The following is an 18,564-nucleotide window of genomic DNA, read 5'->3' on the forward strand; positions in this document are numbered from 1 at the left end:
TTTAATGCCTTCATTACCTCATTTAATCCTCATAAGAACACTAAGGTAAATAGGGATTATCTCTATTTTACAGATAAGGACAGTCACAGAGGTTAAGTAGCTATCTTCACAATATGGTAGAATCTAGATGAGAACCCATATCTTCTGCCTAATACAAGTTCTTTCCACTACCCTGGACTGTTTCTTTTCTTTTTCTTTTTTTAAACTCTTACCTTCCACCTTAGAATCAATACTGTGTATTAGTAATGGGAGTTAAGTGACTTGCCCAGGGTCACACAGATAGGAAGTATCCAGGGTCATATTTGAATTCAGTACTTCTTATCTCCAGGCCTGGCTCTCTATCTACTGAGCCATCTACCTGCTCTCCTAGTGTCTATTATAAACAATATGAGATATAACTACAAAAGAAAAGGAACAACACTGACTTCATACTTCTTCTCTATCAATGTTCCTTTCTGACTGTGCTTTGATATGGATCATTAATATTCTACTCTCTTTAGGTTTAAAACTGTAGTAGCACTTTTTATGTTTCATAATATTATATTACCATTTGAAAGAATCAAGCTAGTGAGACTATACTCTAAAGAGATCAAAGAAAAAGGGGGAAAGACTGTATAACAAAAATAGTTACAGTAACTCTTTTCCTAGTAGAGAAAAACAAGAAACCAAGGGGATGTCCTTTTATTGGGGAATGGCTAAGTAAACACTAGGGCAATGAAGAAATGTTGAAATGTAATAAGAAATGTTGAAATGGATAGTTTCAGGGGAAACTGGGAAGACCTCTGAACTGATGCAAAATGGAGTGTGCAGGTCAAAGAATTTCTGTGATGACAAGATAGTGGAGAAAAACAACTTTGAAATGAATCCAATGAAAAATCAGAAGATGAAACATGACAAACATCCTGTCGGATGCAATGGACTTAAAATACAAAATGACAATATTTTTTACATTGCCACTGTGGGAATTTGACCAACTAAATAGAAATATTTGTTACCAGTTTTCTTTTTCTTTCTTCTTCACTGTTTTTTGGGGGAGGGACAATGGAAGAAGTAATGAAAGCCTGGAAAAAAGAAACTTTTTTTTTTTAATCAAGAGCCATTCCAGGTAAAACAATAAATAGTAGATTTTCTAACATCTAATGAAGAAGTTTCATAGAGTGGTTCTCAATCTATTTATACCTACAAGTGTTAGACCTTGGAAAGCTGTATCATTTCTCCAGGCCTCAGATTGCTCAACTATAAAACTAGAATATTTGTTAGGATAGCTAAGGTCTCTAACAACTTTGTTTTCACCGATTTAGAAACCAGGAAACTGAGATTCAGTTAGTTTCACTTGCGCAAAATAGTGTAGCTATCAAGTATGTGAAGTTATTCTAACTGGTCTTTCTGACTCCAAATCCAGTACTCTACCCCCTACAAGCATTCAGTATTTACCACCCCCCAACCCCCCATCCCCTCCATCCCCACCTTTTTTTTTTCCCCTGGTCCAGAACTGTGATTTCACTGAGTAAAGTAAAAACTAAGTGAGGCCATTCATGCCACCCAAACAGATCAGTAACATTTCTGAAATTTATAGTTTTAGGTACTTGCCTGGGGCACCAAAAGGTCAAGTGACTTGTCAAGGGTCACACAGCTAATAGGTGTTAAATCTTAATCCCAGGTTTGCGTAACTGAAGCAAGGCTATCGACTGTGCCACACTGCCTTGGTACACAGTTAAGGCTGCGATCAATTGGAAAGGACTTTTTTTTAAAAGGTAATTTTCAAACCTGGTTTAACTTTAATATTCCACTTAGCAAATTCCTCTAGAGAGGATACTCGAGCGCTACTGATTTTGAAAACAAAACTCAAGAGGAGAGAGATGGAAAGGAGCCCATTCTCCTATGGGGGGAAAAATGTGTCTGGGTTCTGGACCCTCCCGTAGGTGGAGGGCGAGAGGAGGAGCTCAAAGCGGTCCAAACTGCAGTCAAGGGCTTTTCCCAGCCTACTTCAGTTTCAGAGAGCAGTCTTCAAACTGCACAACTGGCAGGATTGCACATGCGCTCAAGGCCCCGCCCTCACCTTTCCCCACAGCTCGCGCCTTCTAGAGGTCCTGGCAATAGATCGCGAGCTGCTCTGATCGCTAGCCAAAAGTATAGAAGGATTGGGATCGAGGAGCGGACGCACTTCGAAAGTTGCGTCAGCTTCAGAAAAATAAACTTGACTACCTCAGTGTTCCATCCTCCCTAAAGCAGCCTCCAGGTGGCAGTTTCCTACTCGCTTCAGATTCCGAAGGCTCCCTTCGGTACGGGTGGCCTCCTCGGATTCCAAGGGGGAAAAGTTTATGGCCCGGCGTCGGAAACGTGGGGCAGTTTACCTTGCCCTGGGGGCCATAATTTCTTTGCATTTCCTGTGGCCTGGGAAATTGGCCGCCTGAGCTCAGCGGTGGCCAAGGATTTTTGCATTTCACAGAGCTTGGCCCCCGAGCTCTACTCCTCTAGGGTAACCTGGGGAGTCTGGGGACCAGGGAAGGGAAGGAGAGGAGGAGGGAGGGAGAGAGGGAGGGAGGGAAGAGGTGGTACTAAGGAAGGGGAAGAACTAGTTGTAATCACTTGCAGCGGGACAATGCCGACTTTTGAACCTCTAACCACTAAGCAAACAAACCTTGTGCTCTTGCTCCACTATCCAAACAGGGTTTATTGATAGGCGTTTCACAGCAACGCATAGCAACGGCTGAGGCTACAGAGGCAGCGAAACCCCTTGGCCCTGCCCTGGGATCAACGGCGTAGGCGGGGTCCAGTTTGAGGAGGGCCGCACCACAGCCTGGCGCCCCAGGGACTGCCAGGTTGGGCTGTATCGCCCTCTGACCTTGTGCTGCCAGCTCAGGAGTGCCAGACTCTGGGGTTCGGACTGCGACTTTCCTTTTCATGGCACTTTCCTCCCTAAAACTCGTGGCCTAGGGAGCATAATTGGAAAATGGATTCATTTTTTTCACGAGTATTCCTTCACAATAAGTCCATCCAATTCTTCATTTAGACTGCTAAAAAAAAAAAAACACCTAATTTTGAATAGTGCGAATCCAGGAGGCAACCTCCTCCAGGACCAAAGGGGAGGATTTGAACTGGCATATCTATCATAATCTGACGTAAGATCTAGATGCGATCTTAGAGGCCACTGGGTCCAACCACCCTATTTTCCAGATGAGAAAACGGAAGCCCCAGAGAGATTGTGACAGGATTCGAACCCAGGACTTTCTCACTCTAAGTCCTGCATTCAACTCATATTATAAACCCTGGGGCTCCAGAAGCGCACAGGCAATATTTTCTTCGGAACTGAAAAAGAATAAGAACCCACTCTCTCCCTAGAACTCCTGCGACATTTAAGACCTTTCTTGCTTTTTAGTTTTTCACATTTCCTCAAGTCCATCCTGCGAAAAAGTGGCTGTCAACCATTCCCCTGTGTCTGCGAGACTGTCCAGGAAGGCAGCAGAGACCAACGAAAAGTCTTTGATGCGCTTTCCCTCGGCTTCTGCGGCATAACCGTAGATACTCTAACTAGCCAGGCGCCCCTCCCTCAGCCCCGGGGACTATCAGAATATGCACCACAGAAGATTGCTGATTAGGGTCTTGAAATTCAGCTAGGCGGGAATGCAGTTCCCTGTCTCCCCTCCCGGGAGGTGAAGTGCTGGGTTTTTGTTGTTGTTGTGGTTGTGTGTGTGTATAGTTGTTGTTGTTTTCCTACAGGCACTGTCCGACAGCCCTTCACTTTCAAATCTGGCGCTTGTCTTAGCAAAGGACTCAGCTTCCCCAGAGGTGGAGAGGAAAGCCCAGAAAACAAATTGGAGTGATTAAAAGACTTTCCGATGCCTACCTTTTAATTGGGTGAAAGAGGGACGAAAGGAACCTAGAAGGGAGGAGTGGAAGGGAGGGAAAGCTCTAGAAACTTTGAAACAACAGCAAGAAACAACCAGCAAGACTGATGATGATGATTTGTGGGAAACTTGCCGTATTTAGCAGGATAAAGGTGAACAATTTGCATTTCAGTCGATGTTTTTCTTTCAGATAACTGGTTTGTGAGAGACCTGCTGGGGAGGGACATGGGTGGTCGAAGATAAAAGGACCTGCCGGTGGACTGGGCAGTTGGCTAGGCTTGAGGTCAGCCCGGGTTGGGTCTCTTTCCTCGGGCAGGGGTGGCCCTAGATAGCTCCAAAGATCTGGGACAGAGCAGCTGATAATTCAAATGCATTTTGCCCCAAGACTTAGGGTTAGAAACTACAAATTCCTTGGGGGGGGGGGGGAGGGAAGGCCCTGCATGACAGTGAGGGCACTGAATCTCCTCCCTAAAGCTGACCCTCCAGGAAAGTGTGAGGCTAGTCATTTAATCCCCCTGATTCTTCCAGCTTTAGCTCATGGCTGGAGTGAAGATGTTTAATTTTTTTTTTTAAAGATAACTCCAGATAAAATCTCAGGCAGATAAATAGGAGTCTGAAGTCTGGCAAGCTCATTTATCTCCCTTTTTTCTTTTTTTTTTAAGAAAATATTCAAATGTGTTTCAGTGTACTTTTCCTCCCCCCACCCACCCTCTTCTCCATTCCCTTCTATATCAAATCACTTTTTCCCCCCTTCTCAATCCAGAATAATTTTAAAATATTGCAGGAGGTCTCCCATGTGGGAAAGAGCAACTCCAGAACAGGAGTAACAATAAAGAAATCTCTAGGCCAGCCTCAAGTTTGTGAAAACGACAGGAAACCCAGGTTGGCTCTGGCATTTATGACACCAAACATACATTCAGCCTGGAGAGGTTAGGGTGACAGGCTTTCTAAACAATGTCCAATTCTCCAGACTGTGGTTTCTCCCAAAGTCTGGAGCCCAGAATACCCCCTGATGACTACCCTCCTCCTCCCTGTGTTGCTTTAGGAAGAGAATGAGGAGGGAGACACCAATTGCTTTGGGTTCAGCTGCCTCTTAGGTCCAATTTTCTGTCTTTTTCTGCCCTGGCTTCTGAGTCCAAAGCTTCTGAACCCAGACAAATTTGGGCCTCCTTGTCTTTAGAGGGAGTAAGAAAAGTCACAGATTGGTCCACGAATCTGCTGGGCTTCTTGTTGACCAGGAAGCCTTTAGATTTTGGAAGCTGAAGGTGCTAAAGAGCAAGAGAGAAAAGGCCAAAACCAATGTCTATTCAGTTTTGCCAACCCCATGGAGTCTTAGTGTCCATCTTGTGCTTCCCCAGAATGGAAAGAGTCATGAAAAGTCAGATATTGGAGGCTAACTTCTATGGGATTCCCCAACCCTCTTGTTCTGGATCCCATTTTCCCCTGGGAGGACAGGCAGGTGGGTGTTACAATGGGGATAACATCTCCCAGGTAGGGCAGAAGCCAGTCCTTCCCAGTACTCCTCTCCATACCCAGCCTGAAACCACTCCAGTCCTGTGACTGTCTCAGTAAGCATGGGTCATTGTGTGATGGTGGGGGCCAACACTCCTCCAGCAGGCCCCATAACTCCAGGGACAGAGCCTGGTGCTGAGCCTTGCAGGGAGGCTACTGGACTCAGTGGCTCTGGGCCACTTCTCAAAGCACCAGGCTGGGGTTGTGACTGAGGTGGAGGCTGCTGCTGCTGCTGCTGCTGTTGCTGCTGCTGCAACTTCTTCTTGTTAATTTTTCTTTCCTTGGCTCTTCGGTTTTGAAACCAGATTTTAACCTGGAAATGGGGAAATGGAGGGTGGGGAGAGAGAAAAGAACAAGGCAATGTGAGAATGAGAGGACGACAGCAGTATCCCCAGAGCTAGCATCTGCCATATACCTCTCACACTGCCTAAAGTGGAGTAAGGGTCTGGGACCCCACATGAACCCTCAGAAGATGTTTCCATTCCCAACAGTTTTATAGAAATGTTCCTATCCCATGTGAATCGCAATTTAAAGGGTTTCTCTTCTTCTCCCAGACTCTGATGTTCCCCTGTCCTTTTATCAAAAGTGAACTTTGCCACAATTTTCACTGAAAAGGATCCAAAACCAAAAGGTACAAGACCCATGCCTATCCAATGACCAAGCCAACTTCTGGGAGCACTTTAAAAGACAATTCGGGGCCCCTAGAGGGAAAGTAGCTACACTCTTCCTATCCTAGAACTGGAAATCTTATGGATTATGAATTTGAAATTCCCAGTGTGACCTTTCTGTGACCAAATAAGACTAACTTTCTGGTATTTGATTCTACTTAGTGGTTTCATATGTCTAAGCTTCAGTCTTTTATTAAACTGTAAGCTCTTCTGGGGTAGGATATATGTCTTACACCCCTAATTTGTCATCTTCCTCTAACATAGTGCTCCACAATATATGTGAATATATGTACATATAGATATATGCACATATGCTATACAACATACATATGTGTCTGTGTATGTATACAGTATGCTCTCAAATCCTGGAACAAATAGAGAACCTCCTTCCTCACCTCCCCCTTCACACACAAAAACTTCTGATCAATGGGAAAGAAAAGGAAGATGGGGGGGGGGGGAAGGGTGGAGCAACAAATACAAAGGCCAGAAGGAAACTTTGATCTTCCAACCCTTCCCATCCTGCTAGTCCCACTAGTTCACTGAAAGCCCCCAGAACTTGACTTCTTATCCTACCCTGGTCACAGAGTTGCGCCATCACTTCCACCAGGAGAAAGGTACCCACCTGTCTCTCAGATAGTCCCAGTGTAGCAGCCAGCTCCGCTTTCCTCCGGATAGTGATATATCGGCTATAGTGAAACTCTTTCTCCAGCTCCAGACGTTGGTGGTCAGTGTACACCACTCGGTATTTGTCTTTTGTCCTGGTTTTAACTGCAGAGGAAGGAGAAGTCAAAACAGGGAAACTAGGCCAGAGCCCATCAGTCAAAGTATAATGACAAATCTCTTTAACCAGGAGGCCATTTTTCTTCCTCAACCGCCGCTGCGTGGGGCCTGCTTGGATAAACCAACCTAGCAGAATCTGACAAGGTGGCAGGAGAAGGCCTAAGGACATCTAGTCCTCTGGGGAACTAAACCAACTCTCAAGTGGTGGTGTTTTTTGTTTTGTTTTTTATTAAAATGAAGTTAAACCAAAACTACTCATATATAAAGGGAAAATAGTTCTACCCTGTATAGAGGAGTTTGGGTGGGGGTGGGGGTAATGGAGATCTATCTCCTTACTAAAACCCAGTAATGAAAAGTTTTTCACCAAGGGAGGGGGGGGGAGGAGTGGAAGACATAGGAAACATCATGATTAGCAACTCCTTCCATGGAGCTGAGATTGTTAGGAGGTCCAGTGGAACTGGGGTTGATTTTTCTTTTATTTAGATTGCCTTTTTTAATTAATGGGAGGCTCGTGTACATAAAAAGAGAGGGGGGGGGGGGGAGAAAGGAAAGTAGAGAAATACTTTCCTAAGTAGAGAAAGGGTTCTCTACTTTCCTCCAGATTCCGTCATTAAACGGAACCAGTGAGAAGACATCGGAATACTCAAATATTCAGCGTGACTTTCCAAAAACGAATAAATGTATAGCGACTAAACCCAGGTATGCTGATATAAGAACTCCCTATTAGGACATTTTTACCCTAAACAGACATTGTTTTGGGCCAGCTTATCAGCCCTACCCTCTTCTTTCTTTCTGCAGCAAACCCAGTTATCCCGAAAGGTGATCTGTGCTTATGGGCCTGAGTCAACATATTTAATCTCAGAATGATTGTTTTCCTTAAGGGCCATGACAAATAGAGAGGATGATGATACCGAAGTGGTTGTCCCAAACCAGCCCTCTCCCGATTTTTGCCTGATCCCTTTGGCAGATGTCATTTGTTCCACTTGCCCCACCACCCAAGATTTTTCTCCTAGATCCGTTCCTTGAGGAACAGGTTCCGTAGCTGTAGCAGTCCAGTAGGCGAGGAAGATCTAAGAGGTCCCCGGGATATGCCCGTAGGTGTTTAATGACCTGGAGGCTGACTTTGTTCAGGTAAAAACCCTTTGCAAACCACAACAAAAGCGTCCCGGGAAGATACAGGATTGATCAGAGGGAGCTCCGCGGGCAGCAGAAAGGGGAACACCGGCTCAAACAATGCAGAACAGGGCGATCTTATCAAAGAAAAGCCCTTTCAGTGCCTTAATAACAACTGCATTCTGTTTGAATTACCACTACTGAACAAATGGCGGCGGGAGCTTTCATCACCAACCCCCACGGCGCATATTAACATAAACACGGGTTTTGGAAGCCTCCTGTGAATAGACTCCACCGTCCACCCACCCGCACCTTAGAGGACAGGAAAACAGGGCTCGGGAACCCCGAGAAACCCAAGAGCAGGGAGCACGCCTATTTGCTTTGACAGCTCTATAGAAAGACTGATTCCCTCCCTGGGCGCCCGTGTGGTTGGCTACTTCGGGGTCCGTAGGCCTTCCTGGTTAGAGACCGAGTTGCAGGTCAGGGGAAGGAGGAGGCTGACTCGTGCAGACTGTAGCCAACCGCGTCCCCACCAACCCCCTTCCTGTCATCTCTTCCTCTTCTCTCCTTCCCTTCAGAGAGAGCCCGCACCCCCTGAGAATGAGGGTGGGAAGATTTGGGGGAGGGAAGGTCGAGAGGGTGAGATGGTCATGCCAGAATTCATTATTGACTGCTAAAAGTCACCACCCTTTTTCCGGACAGTAAAAGGGACAATGGCAGGCTGGGAAGGTGTATATCAAAGCAAGCCCGGCAACAAGCCCCCTCCCCCGCTTTTTGACAGATGAAGCTCAGCAGAGTAGAAGGCCACTGGACTTGCTGGCTTGGGTCTCCGGAGACATTAACATCACAAGAGGAGTAAGGCGCCGGGCGGTGTCCTTGCTACCTCAACGCGGGATATCACAGTATTCTCCAGTGACCCTGGGCAGCCCCAGCTCCCACGGTTTTCCTCCCCCCCCCCCCAACCCCAGTCCCCCCAGGATATACAAGGAATTGGCCTTCAACTCCTTAAAGTCCCGCCTCAGTCAAGTTTTGGTCTTCTCACCTTTGGGATGCTAAAGGAGGTGGTCCCCATAGGAATCATAGTAATTCCATAGAGGCATTTACTCTAGGCCTTGCGCCTCCCCAGTGCCCCCCAAAAGAGTTACATTTCTCAACTAATTTTTTCCAACTCAGACTCTCAGAGAAGTGTCTTGTTCGTTGAAGCGTGTATCCAATGACTCAGAAACCAATGCCCAGCGACAGCTACCAATGATTTATATGGCAGTAATTGGTTATAAAAAATCTAAGTGGCTGCCACTCCGATTACAGGTGAGAAGAGGAAGAGGACTTGGCCTCCGAAGAAAATATTTTAGAAAAAGTCACTGAGCCTCTCTCCTACACTCTTACCCTGCTTCCCCTCTCAAAGCCAATGCTTGTGACCTCCCAAGAGCCAACCAAGAGAAAGGAGTAACTGGCGATATTGTCTTCCGCTTTGACACCCACTCTTCTGGAGACTTCATCCCTCTCTCTTGCCTCTCCAACCTCGGTGCTTCCCCTTCCCCCACCAAGCACCTCAGTACAAAGGTTCAAAGAACAGGATAAACTGAATTCTCCCCCCCCCCCCTTCTAGCTCCTCTGGACCTTACCCGAGCCAGGGCGGGGCTCTGTCTGCAGCAACAGAGCAGAGTCCCCCTACTTCCCTCATACACTGGAGGCTTAACTCCTAGCCTTGAACCACATAGAGAAACAAGGCCCAGTATTCACTACCTCGCCCCACCCCCAGCCACGGTATCAATCATTCTACATTCTTAGGAACATGAGGAAGAACTCAACTTCAATTTGGAACCGCAAGTCTGGTGTTCGAATCCCCGGTGTGCTATTTACTATTTGTGTGATCTTAGGCAAGTCCCATGAACAACCTCTCTAGGTCTGAAATGCCGCAAATGTAAAACGAGGCATTTGGAGCAGGCGGCCTTTAAGTCTTTAAATCTATGATCCTATCACTGACCACCTTGGTCAGGATTCCATCTCTTTTTGATTGTACAGTTTGGGACCAAAAAAAAAAAAGGCTAAGAAACCATCCTATACCTGGACCTTGGAAGACCTTAGAGTTTTTGGTTTTGGTGTTTTTTTTTCGTTTTCCTTTCTTATTCTTTTATAAGGAACTAGAAAATCAGAGAGAATTACTTGGATTTGCATATTTCTCTTAGTTTTAGGGTTATGCTCCAGGAGAATAAGGTGTTGGAAGAGGAAAGGGGGGAAAGGATTCGGAATCGGAAAAAAACAATAGAGGGAAAGATCTTGAACAATTCTATAGCCATTTGGAGTTCACCAAGACTCTAGCTTTACCTGTAGACCCCTGCTCCTACTCTCCCAAGTAGGGAAAGAGGGAGACAATGATGGAACTGTCGAGTCAAAAAGATAAAAATAAAAAATAAAACGTGTTCATTTCCCTAGTCATTCTTTACTTTGGTTCCTGGATTTTTTTCCCCGACGCGTTCTCGGCATGCCCATGGGTAAATTTACTACCCCGGGCCTCGAAACTAGAAAACCCAGGATTCGTTCCCAATTTTCCATCTCTCCCCCAAGTCTCTGAGGTTCGAGAGTCTATAGACACTCTTCTCTATCCCCTCCAGGACTCCAGCCTTACTGGCTCATGGAGCTCTGGGGCGCATATAACTGCCCCTGAAGTCGAATTTCCTGCAGGCTTTGCCCCCTTCTGCACTTTCAGAGGTCCTGGTCCCCTAGCCCCGCGCAGCTAGCAGCTTACCCTGGCCGCCCAGGGAGGGCTGCGTCGGTTTCCGCATCCACTCACACAGGTTGCGCCGCTGACCGCCTGGAGACAGCTGTTCAGCGGCAGTGGCCACAGGCGGCCCGGGGTTGAGTGTTTGCAGTAGCCCCGAGGCACAGGAGGGTGCAGTGCCAGGATGGTGAGGGTGGTGGTGCGGATGGTGATGTGAGTGGTAATCAGCCGGGCTGCTGTATCCCATTGCTGCGGCAGGGGAACCCCCATTGAGACCGTGCGCCACTGAATTGGTTGTGGCGGTGGCTCCAGGCGCGTAGCCATTCCAGTCCTCCCGGAGAGGAGCGCCGTAAGGAGAGGGCCAGGAGGGGCCCGGGGACTGGGCGCTGTCCAAGTTCGCAGCCGCCACGTGGTAACCTCCGTAGTCTGGGTACTGCGGGGGGCTGACGAAGTTCTGCGGCGCCAAATTGAGCCCGCTAGAATGGCGCACGGAGCTGGGGTACATGCTCATGTCCTTATCCAATAGGTAGCTCACGTACATGGTGGCAGAAACTCCGGAGCAGATCTCACCATGCTGCCTGGGTGGGGATGCTGGAGGTTGGGAATGAGGAGGGAAGGGAAGGGAAAAGGGAGTGGGGAAGGGAAAGGGTGGAGTAGGGGGGGGTGGTTGGTCGTGTCTGAGCCACGCTCAGCTCCTCCTTGAGTTTGTCCCCTGCGAAGTGGAAGAAACTTGGCTGCCGAGGCGGAGAAGTTCCTGAGACTAGCAAGTCGAGTTCCCCGGCCAAAGCACTTACGTGATTAACGAGTGTTTACAAGACTCTATTAGTAATGGCACAGACACCAATGGCAGGAGACGTCGAGGCGCAGAGCGCATAAAGCATTCTACCCCCCTAAACAAGATTTGCATTTAAAAAGATAAGGAGGGAGCTAGGGAGAGGGCAGCGACCAGATCACAGCTAAATATTCAAACCTTTATTGTTTAAGAGCTTCCTCCTTCCAACCTGGTGCACTTTAACCTCCAATCACAGGTTCAAAGAATTAAATCAAGAGGGTTGCAAAAGAGAAGGAGGGGAAAGAGGGAAATATCTTGGTGGGAGTCTGGGATCTAGGATTGGAGCTGAAGCGTTCCTGTTTATGCACCAAGGGTGGCGAATAAACTCTTTCTGGCCTTAAAAAAAAAAAAGCGGAGGGGGGAGGAAGCATTTCTTTGATGATTCCTTTCTTATTCCCTTCAGATGGTGGCCGAGGGACCCAGAGCAACTAAAGATGACATACCGAGGGAGAATCTTTTCTTTGGAGCCAGTTAGCCAGTGCTTCTAGCAAAGGCGACACACGCCCGCAGAAACCTGTCACTACTAAATTATTTATTTTCCAGCTCAAGGAAATGACCCGCTGGTGGCACGAGATAAATCATGGTGCTGGCTCTGTGCTACATCTCCTTCCCATGTCAAGCTCGTGTGTGTTCGGTTCTCTTAGAACGAAACGATTTTATTCTTTAGGTCATTCGGTTTGCCTGTTTGGGGGGGGGGGGGGGGGGTTATATTGCTACAAAAACACAAGAGTTTCTGTTAAAAAAAAAAAAGCAACTATCTTCTCAGTAAAGTTGAATTTTCCAAGTATTCGAAAGCCTGTCCTTCCCCAAAACAAACATTTTCCCCAAAAGAACCCGGTCCTCCCCACCTTTCCACTCTCATCCCTTAAGCCGGGGAAGAGACTTCTCCAGGCGGTGGACTACGGAAAACTGAAACAGGGAGAGTCCTGCTTGGACCTCCTGCTGTTGCCCGGAGTCCTGAACTGGTTAGCAGCTAATGTCATTGGCTGGTTCCGAAAACAACCCACTGGGGACGGAAACTGCATGTATCTTAGCTGGGAATTCGATTTCGTTGGAGATGATTTTGATTGTTGGACGCTGACTAGTATTAGATACCCCTGGGCAGCGTTGAAGAGAAGCTTACCGCAGCCACCTAGAGGGTTTCCCAACTCCTAAGAAGACCAGTGAATGGATAGTAGGCTACATCTGGCCTGCTTCTTTACTGATTTCACTAGAACTTTCCTCTCAACTTCGGCGAGAGTTCGTGCCCTACAGCACTTGTACATTCTTCTTCGTTAGTTCATCGCAGGCAATTTTGAAGAGTCTTAGTCTTTACTTTCCAAAACTCTGTCCCATACTTGAGCTCTTTTGAGCCGCTTAGAATAATCCTGCGAAGTAGAGAGACAGCAGGAATGCCACACTTTACGGAGCAGGTAAGTGAGGCTGTAGGCAATTTCTTGCTGGAGTCGGGACTAGAATCCAGGTCCTCTATGACCTAGCCCAGGACTCTGGCGATTACACCTCCTAGTTTAAGAGCAGCGCCCCTAGTCCTTATCTCACCTTTCCATTTGGAAGGGAAGCAATGATATTCCAAAAATATCAAGAACTCACTTCTCCAGCAGAAAGCTGGCCCATCTCAAAAATGTTGTCCCAAGCAGCCTAGGCTACTAGCTAGGGGGAAAGAGCCAGTTGTCCGCGAGCCAAACTACCCCCAAAATACCCAGGGTGAACGTGGCGAAACAAATGCGGTCAGAAAGTGTCATCAGGCTACATTCCCGTCTTCGCTTACAACCGAAGTCATAGAAAGGGAAGCTTTTGCAGTGGATGTTTCAATCTCTTCTAAATATTGGTCAGAATGAGAGGTAATGGGGTTAAAGAAAGACTCGGAGGTAAAGGGACTGCTCCTGGCTGGGATAGGGAGAGGGGGAGATGGGCCATTTCGCAGACTTTTGATCTAGCAAACACCTTTCTCTCTCTCTCCCTCTTTTTTTCCCCTGAACACAATCTTTCTGTTGTTCAGCCCCCCTCTTTCGCCCCCCACCCGCTCTGTCCGCCCGGAGCCCAGGCAGAGGGCGGAGGGCTCTTCTTTGGAATCCAGGACATTCTTTGGGAAACAATCGGGTTTATTGGGGAAAGCCATTCCCCTTCACCCTGGAGTAGTCGCTTCCTGCGTTTTTATGGCCCCTTCGGCAGGCCGCAGTCTAATTGCTGGGGCTTCTCAGTCGGAGCTCAGGAGGCTGGGGGCTCTCTATTCCGGAAAGAGGGCTTCCTTCGCCCCAGCCGAAACGAACATCGAAAAGAGTGGGGAGAATGGGGGCAGGGAAGAGGCAGGACACCAAACACTATATACAGTGTCAGAGATGTGGCGAAGATTCACGCCACAGAAGTGACTTCTTAAGCAAAATGAGCCTTTTCAGAAATGGTCCATTGAACCCCTGATTGGGAACTCGTGTCTATTTCAAGTAATTCCCTTGGTGTAAGGGGGCTATCCCTCTGACTGCTCCAGACTGGAGGTCCAGGTGGTGAAAGGTTGAGAGGGGAGAGAAGAATGCTGGGGGAAATCAATGATTTAGACAGTCTAGCTCTTCCCCCCCCCACACACACCAGTTGAGTCCAGCGTCGGAAGCTAAGAAATGCCTTTTCTGCCCCACTCCAGAAAATTTCTGGAAAAGCACTTCTTTGATTAGGAACTGGGTCTCCAGAGAAGATATTAGGGTCTTCGTGCCCTCCGATCTGAGAGATAGGCTAGGGTTAAAGGTAGAGAATAGGCAGGAGGGTGGCTTGGTAGGGAAGGTGAACCCCCACATGCCTATCTCTCACAGAAGGTTGGAGATTGGTTCTCTTTCCTGGATACTTCATACTTTGGGCTCTCTGGACTTCTGTAGACCGTGGTTTCTCCTTACTAGCAGGTGTTTTGGCAGACAGAATGGAGGAGGCAACAATATACCAAACCGGAGAAGAGGTAGAATCTACCGCGATAGGAAAAGCTGTTTTTCCAGAACCAGGCCTTCTCTCTTCCCAATGGGTATTGCAATCTAAAGCTTCTTAGCTAATTATTGGGGCTTTCCAAAATCTAAAGCGTCTTATTCCTAGGACCATTAGTTCACGCTTGAACCGAGAGGAATGACCCAACTGCCTATGGTGTATTTTCAGCCTTCTTCAAATTTCCTAATCAAATGAATTTGGCCCTAAAACACTTTTGTCCTTGCAATATATGGCTGGAGGCCATAAATTCTGGGAAGGGGGGAAAATGTTGAAGTAGAAAATAGAGTGGTGGGCCATTGTCCAGGATAGATAGTGATAGTGAAAATTTGGTGCAAAACAAAGGAAATTAAAGCCTATTTTCAAATGTAGGAAAATGCTTCAGTTAATGAACATCCTTGGGCAGCAAGTGGCTCAGTGGGTTGAGCACTGGACCTGGAGTTGGGAAGATCTGAGTTTAAATCAATTCTTAGAAAAACTTACTGTGGCACCCTGGGCAAGTCACTTGATCTCTGTTTGCCTGAACCTACTGGAGAAGGAAATGGTATACTACTCCATTGTCTTTGCCAAGAAAAGTCCATGGATGGTATAATCTATTGAGTCGCAGAGTCAGACACAACCAAATAGTAACAAATAAGCATCTTTGATATACACATAATTTAATTTTTAATATTTTAGGGGAAAACATTACAGGGCTTCCCAATGCAATCTGAAAAATGATACTCCATACTGATTCAATCAATAAAACTTTATTTCCTTCCTCATTGTATAAATACATTTGAATGGAAATGGATATCCTTAAATAGCTTACTCCCTAAAGAAGGGAAGGTCAGAGTTAAGTTGGAGCTACATTATTTTACAGAAGTCTGGAGGTGTCTGAGACCAAGAGGACACTTTAATAGTATTGGAGATGGTGGAGGGAATCAAGGTGGAGAGAAATGGGGCTGTCATTCCCTTTCCTACCAGAGGTGATAGAGTTGGGGATGCAGGTAAAATGTTAATGACCAATAATACCTCTTAACAAAGAGATCAGTTTATTTAAGTGAATTCTGCTAGATCCCAACATTTCAAGTGGTCAAAAGATTTTTGGTTACGAGGGTTATCCTATTCTGAGACTCTGGTTCTTAAAAATATAGGCTGGAGACATTGGGATGGTATACTGTGGAAGGAGGAGGGAAAAGAATAGGGAGGTAGTGTTCCCAGAAGAGTGAAGAGACACTCCTTGAATTCACAGATCATTGACTCAGCCCAGCCTCCACAGCTCCAAAGGTCTGTAATGTTTGTGCCTGTTCTCTCAGACCCCCCCCCATCCTCAGAGCCACTATAGCTCCCCAAGCACAGGGAGGGGGACCCTGATGCTCATGCCACATATTTTAAGATTAAAGTTTTAGTTTGATATGCTTTTTAAGCCTAAATTTAGATGAGCACGATTCATTATCTGTATAATTCAGTCCCTACCTCCATCCCCATCAAAGCACTCCATATTGTATATTTTTTTGAATTGCGTAGAAAATTAAGGGAAAGGAAAAGGAGAGGAGGTCTGCATTATTGGCCTCAAACTTATTTAAAAAAAACCTCCAAGTCTTCTCTTCACTTGAGGTTAGAGAGTTTTCAATCACTGTTCAGAGTTGGAAGGCTCCCTCAATCTAAATGAGCATAGGTCTATTAAGTAGCAATAATCTATAATCCCACAACAACTGGACCCCCCATTCAGTTGGAGAACCCAGGTCTGTTTAACAATGTACATTAACAGAATCAATATAACTGTTCTTTCCCAATGCTGTCTCCCCTAAACCTACCACCTGCCCACATGCATTAGGCTTCAAGGAAAACAGATTTGGTATCATTTAGGAACAATAGGAAAGAGCCTCAACTGCACCCATCTGCCCTCTTTTGATTTACAGGAGAGCAGACTATTTACCAAGAATGAAGAATGCTCCTCCACCTCCCCCCAAGCAAATGAGGAAGGGAATAAGCATTTATACAGCACCTGCTATGTGCCAGACACTGAGCTAAATGCATTTACAAATATCCCATTTGATCTTCATAACAACCCTGCAAAATAGGTGCCATTACTATACCCATTTTACAGTTGAAGAAACTGAAATATACAGAGATTATGTGATTTTTGCCTAGGATCACATAGCTAGAAGTTTGTGAGGCTGGATTTGAACTCAGATCCTTCTGATTCTAGGACCAGTACTCTATCCATTGTACCATCTATTGTCTCTGTGCTATGTTGTCTCCTCTACTTGAAGGAAGGAGTAGTGAGAGGAACATCCAGATTTAGAAATGAAGTATTTAATTAATTCAGTTTTACTCTCAAATGGCTGAGATAGGGGGAACAGTATAAGAAAATACAACTTTCTCACCTTTCAGATGAGATCTTGAAGTTTCCAACTTCAGACCTTGGATTCCCCTGTCTAAGACGTTTCTTTTGCTATTCCTTCAGAGAAAAAAATGTTCTAGGTCATAATAAGTCATTCTCAGTGAGATAAAATGGGGGAATAAAAGGATCTGGGAAAGATCCTTGTGCCAGTATTTAAAGCATCCCTTGTATATATTTCTTCTACCTTTTCTTCCTGTCAACAGGACTGTTTGTAGGGATTACCAAAGGTAAACCAGGCCATCATAATATAATAAACAAAGAACTCAACTAGGGTCTGAGTAGGTTGGGTAAAATTTAGGTTAATACAGAGGGGCCTTTCCTTGCCTGGATTCCCCAGGAGGAAAAACAGAGCAATTAGAAATAGCCCAGCAGTGTGACCTCCACCCAACTCTTCAGTCAAATATCATCTTGCACTGACATGACTACCAGTCAATTAACATTTGTTCACTAGCTTTTTGTCTCTTGTCTGTGTGAACTTTGTTTCCCTATCCCATATGAAAATATGTTCTCTAGAAGCACTGGGGAAGCATTATCCAAGTAAAATTAAATACTGATAAAGATGCATCCAATAGCAGACACCTAGAAAATCCACAGCAAGTCTTTCTTGCCCCCATAGCAAGTTTTATCAGAGGTATTTCAAACCCTACCAAGTGGGAAATAAAATATAATAACCCAATTGTAGAGATCATCTAATTGAACCTCATTATTTTTCAAAAGAGGAAACTCAGAGGTACGATACTTTGCTCCACATAGCCTTGCTGGGATATCTTGGTCCCCGGTTTACTGTTCCTTCTTCTTTTAGAAGTAAATTTTTATTGATTTTGTAATATCCTCTATGTGTGCCAAATGTCACTCTATTCTCCCCCGTCCCCAGAAAGCTATTCCATTTAACAAAGAATAAACAAAAGAAAATGCAGAAAAAACTGTTTGTTTACAAATGTCTTTTGAGGGGACCAAATTTGGTCATTATAGATTGTTAGCTAAGAGTCATAGTGATATTAGCAGATTGACCCTGGACAAGTCTTTTAACCTGTTTTGATTTCAGTGTCTCCATCTGTAAAATTGGGATAATAGAGACATTAACATCTCCCTCACAAGGGTATGAGTGACCGTTAAAGCCCTAAATAAATTCAAAGTAGTGTTCTTTCAATTGGTTCATTATTGTTCTTTCCATCTACAATGTTGTATTAACCATAATCCTGATTCTACTTACTTCACTTTTTCTTAGTTCATTTCAGTCTTCCTTTATTTATATTCCCTATATTCAACATATTCATCATTTCTTAAAGCGCACTAATATTACATTACATTCAAGCTCTATAACTTGTTGTCATTTGATATTCAATTACTGTTCCCAGTTCTTTGTTTTTTTTTTGTACACAGTGCTAAATATTTTTATATACATGAGATCTTTCCTTTTTTTTAAATCATTTATCTTCTTGAATTATGTGCCTAGCAATGAAATCTCTGAGCTAAAGTATATGGACATTTTATTCACTTTCTTTATAAAACACCAGTTTGCTTACCAGAACGATTGGACCAATTTACATCTTCATCATCAGTGTATTATTGAGACTCAACAATTCCTCCAACATTGGCTATTCCTATTTTTCATTATACCAGTTTTATGAGATGGAGATCATTTGTGCTTCAGAGTGTTATTTTACATTGTTATTAATGTTTTATAATTATTTTGTTCATATCCTATGGCCTCTTATCTATTGAAGAATAGTTTTCAT

General features: G+C 45.3%; 1 protein-coding gene across 2 annotated transcripts; it reads right to left on the reverse strand.

Moving 5' to 3' along the window:
* Positions 1–1,473: 1,473 nt before the first annotated feature.
* CDX2 (caudal type homeobox 2) lies at positions 1,474–11,706 on the reverse strand. 2 transcript variants are annotated; one of them, XM_056794722.1, is made up of 3 exons: positions 10,671–11,706; positions 6,657–6,796; positions 1,474–5,675 (listed from the first exon to the last, which is right to left on the reverse strand). In XM_056794722.1, exons 1-3 carry the CDS (start codon positions 11,182–11,184, stop codon positions 5,544–5,546), a joined length of 786 nt encoding a protein of 261 aa, XP_056650700.1. In that variant the 5' UTR covers positions 11,185–11,706; the 3' UTR covers positions 1,474–5,543. The 2 variants fall into 2 exon arrangements, with proteins under 2 accessions (XP_056650700.1, XP_001367105.2); XM_001367068.5 differs by having other exon boundaries at positions 1,474–5,673; positions 6,651–6,796; positions 10,671–11,523.
* Between the last annotated feature and the right edge of the window lie 6,858 nt (positions 11,707–18,564).

Source organism: Monodelphis domestica, chromosome 4 (assembly GCF_027887165.1).
Source record: "Monodelphis domestica isolate mMonDom1 chromosome 4, mMonDom1.pri, whole genome shotgun sequence".
NCBI classification, from domain to species: domain Eukaryota; kingdom Metazoa; phylum Chordata; class Mammalia; order Didelphimorphia; family Didelphidae; genus Monodelphis; species Monodelphis domestica.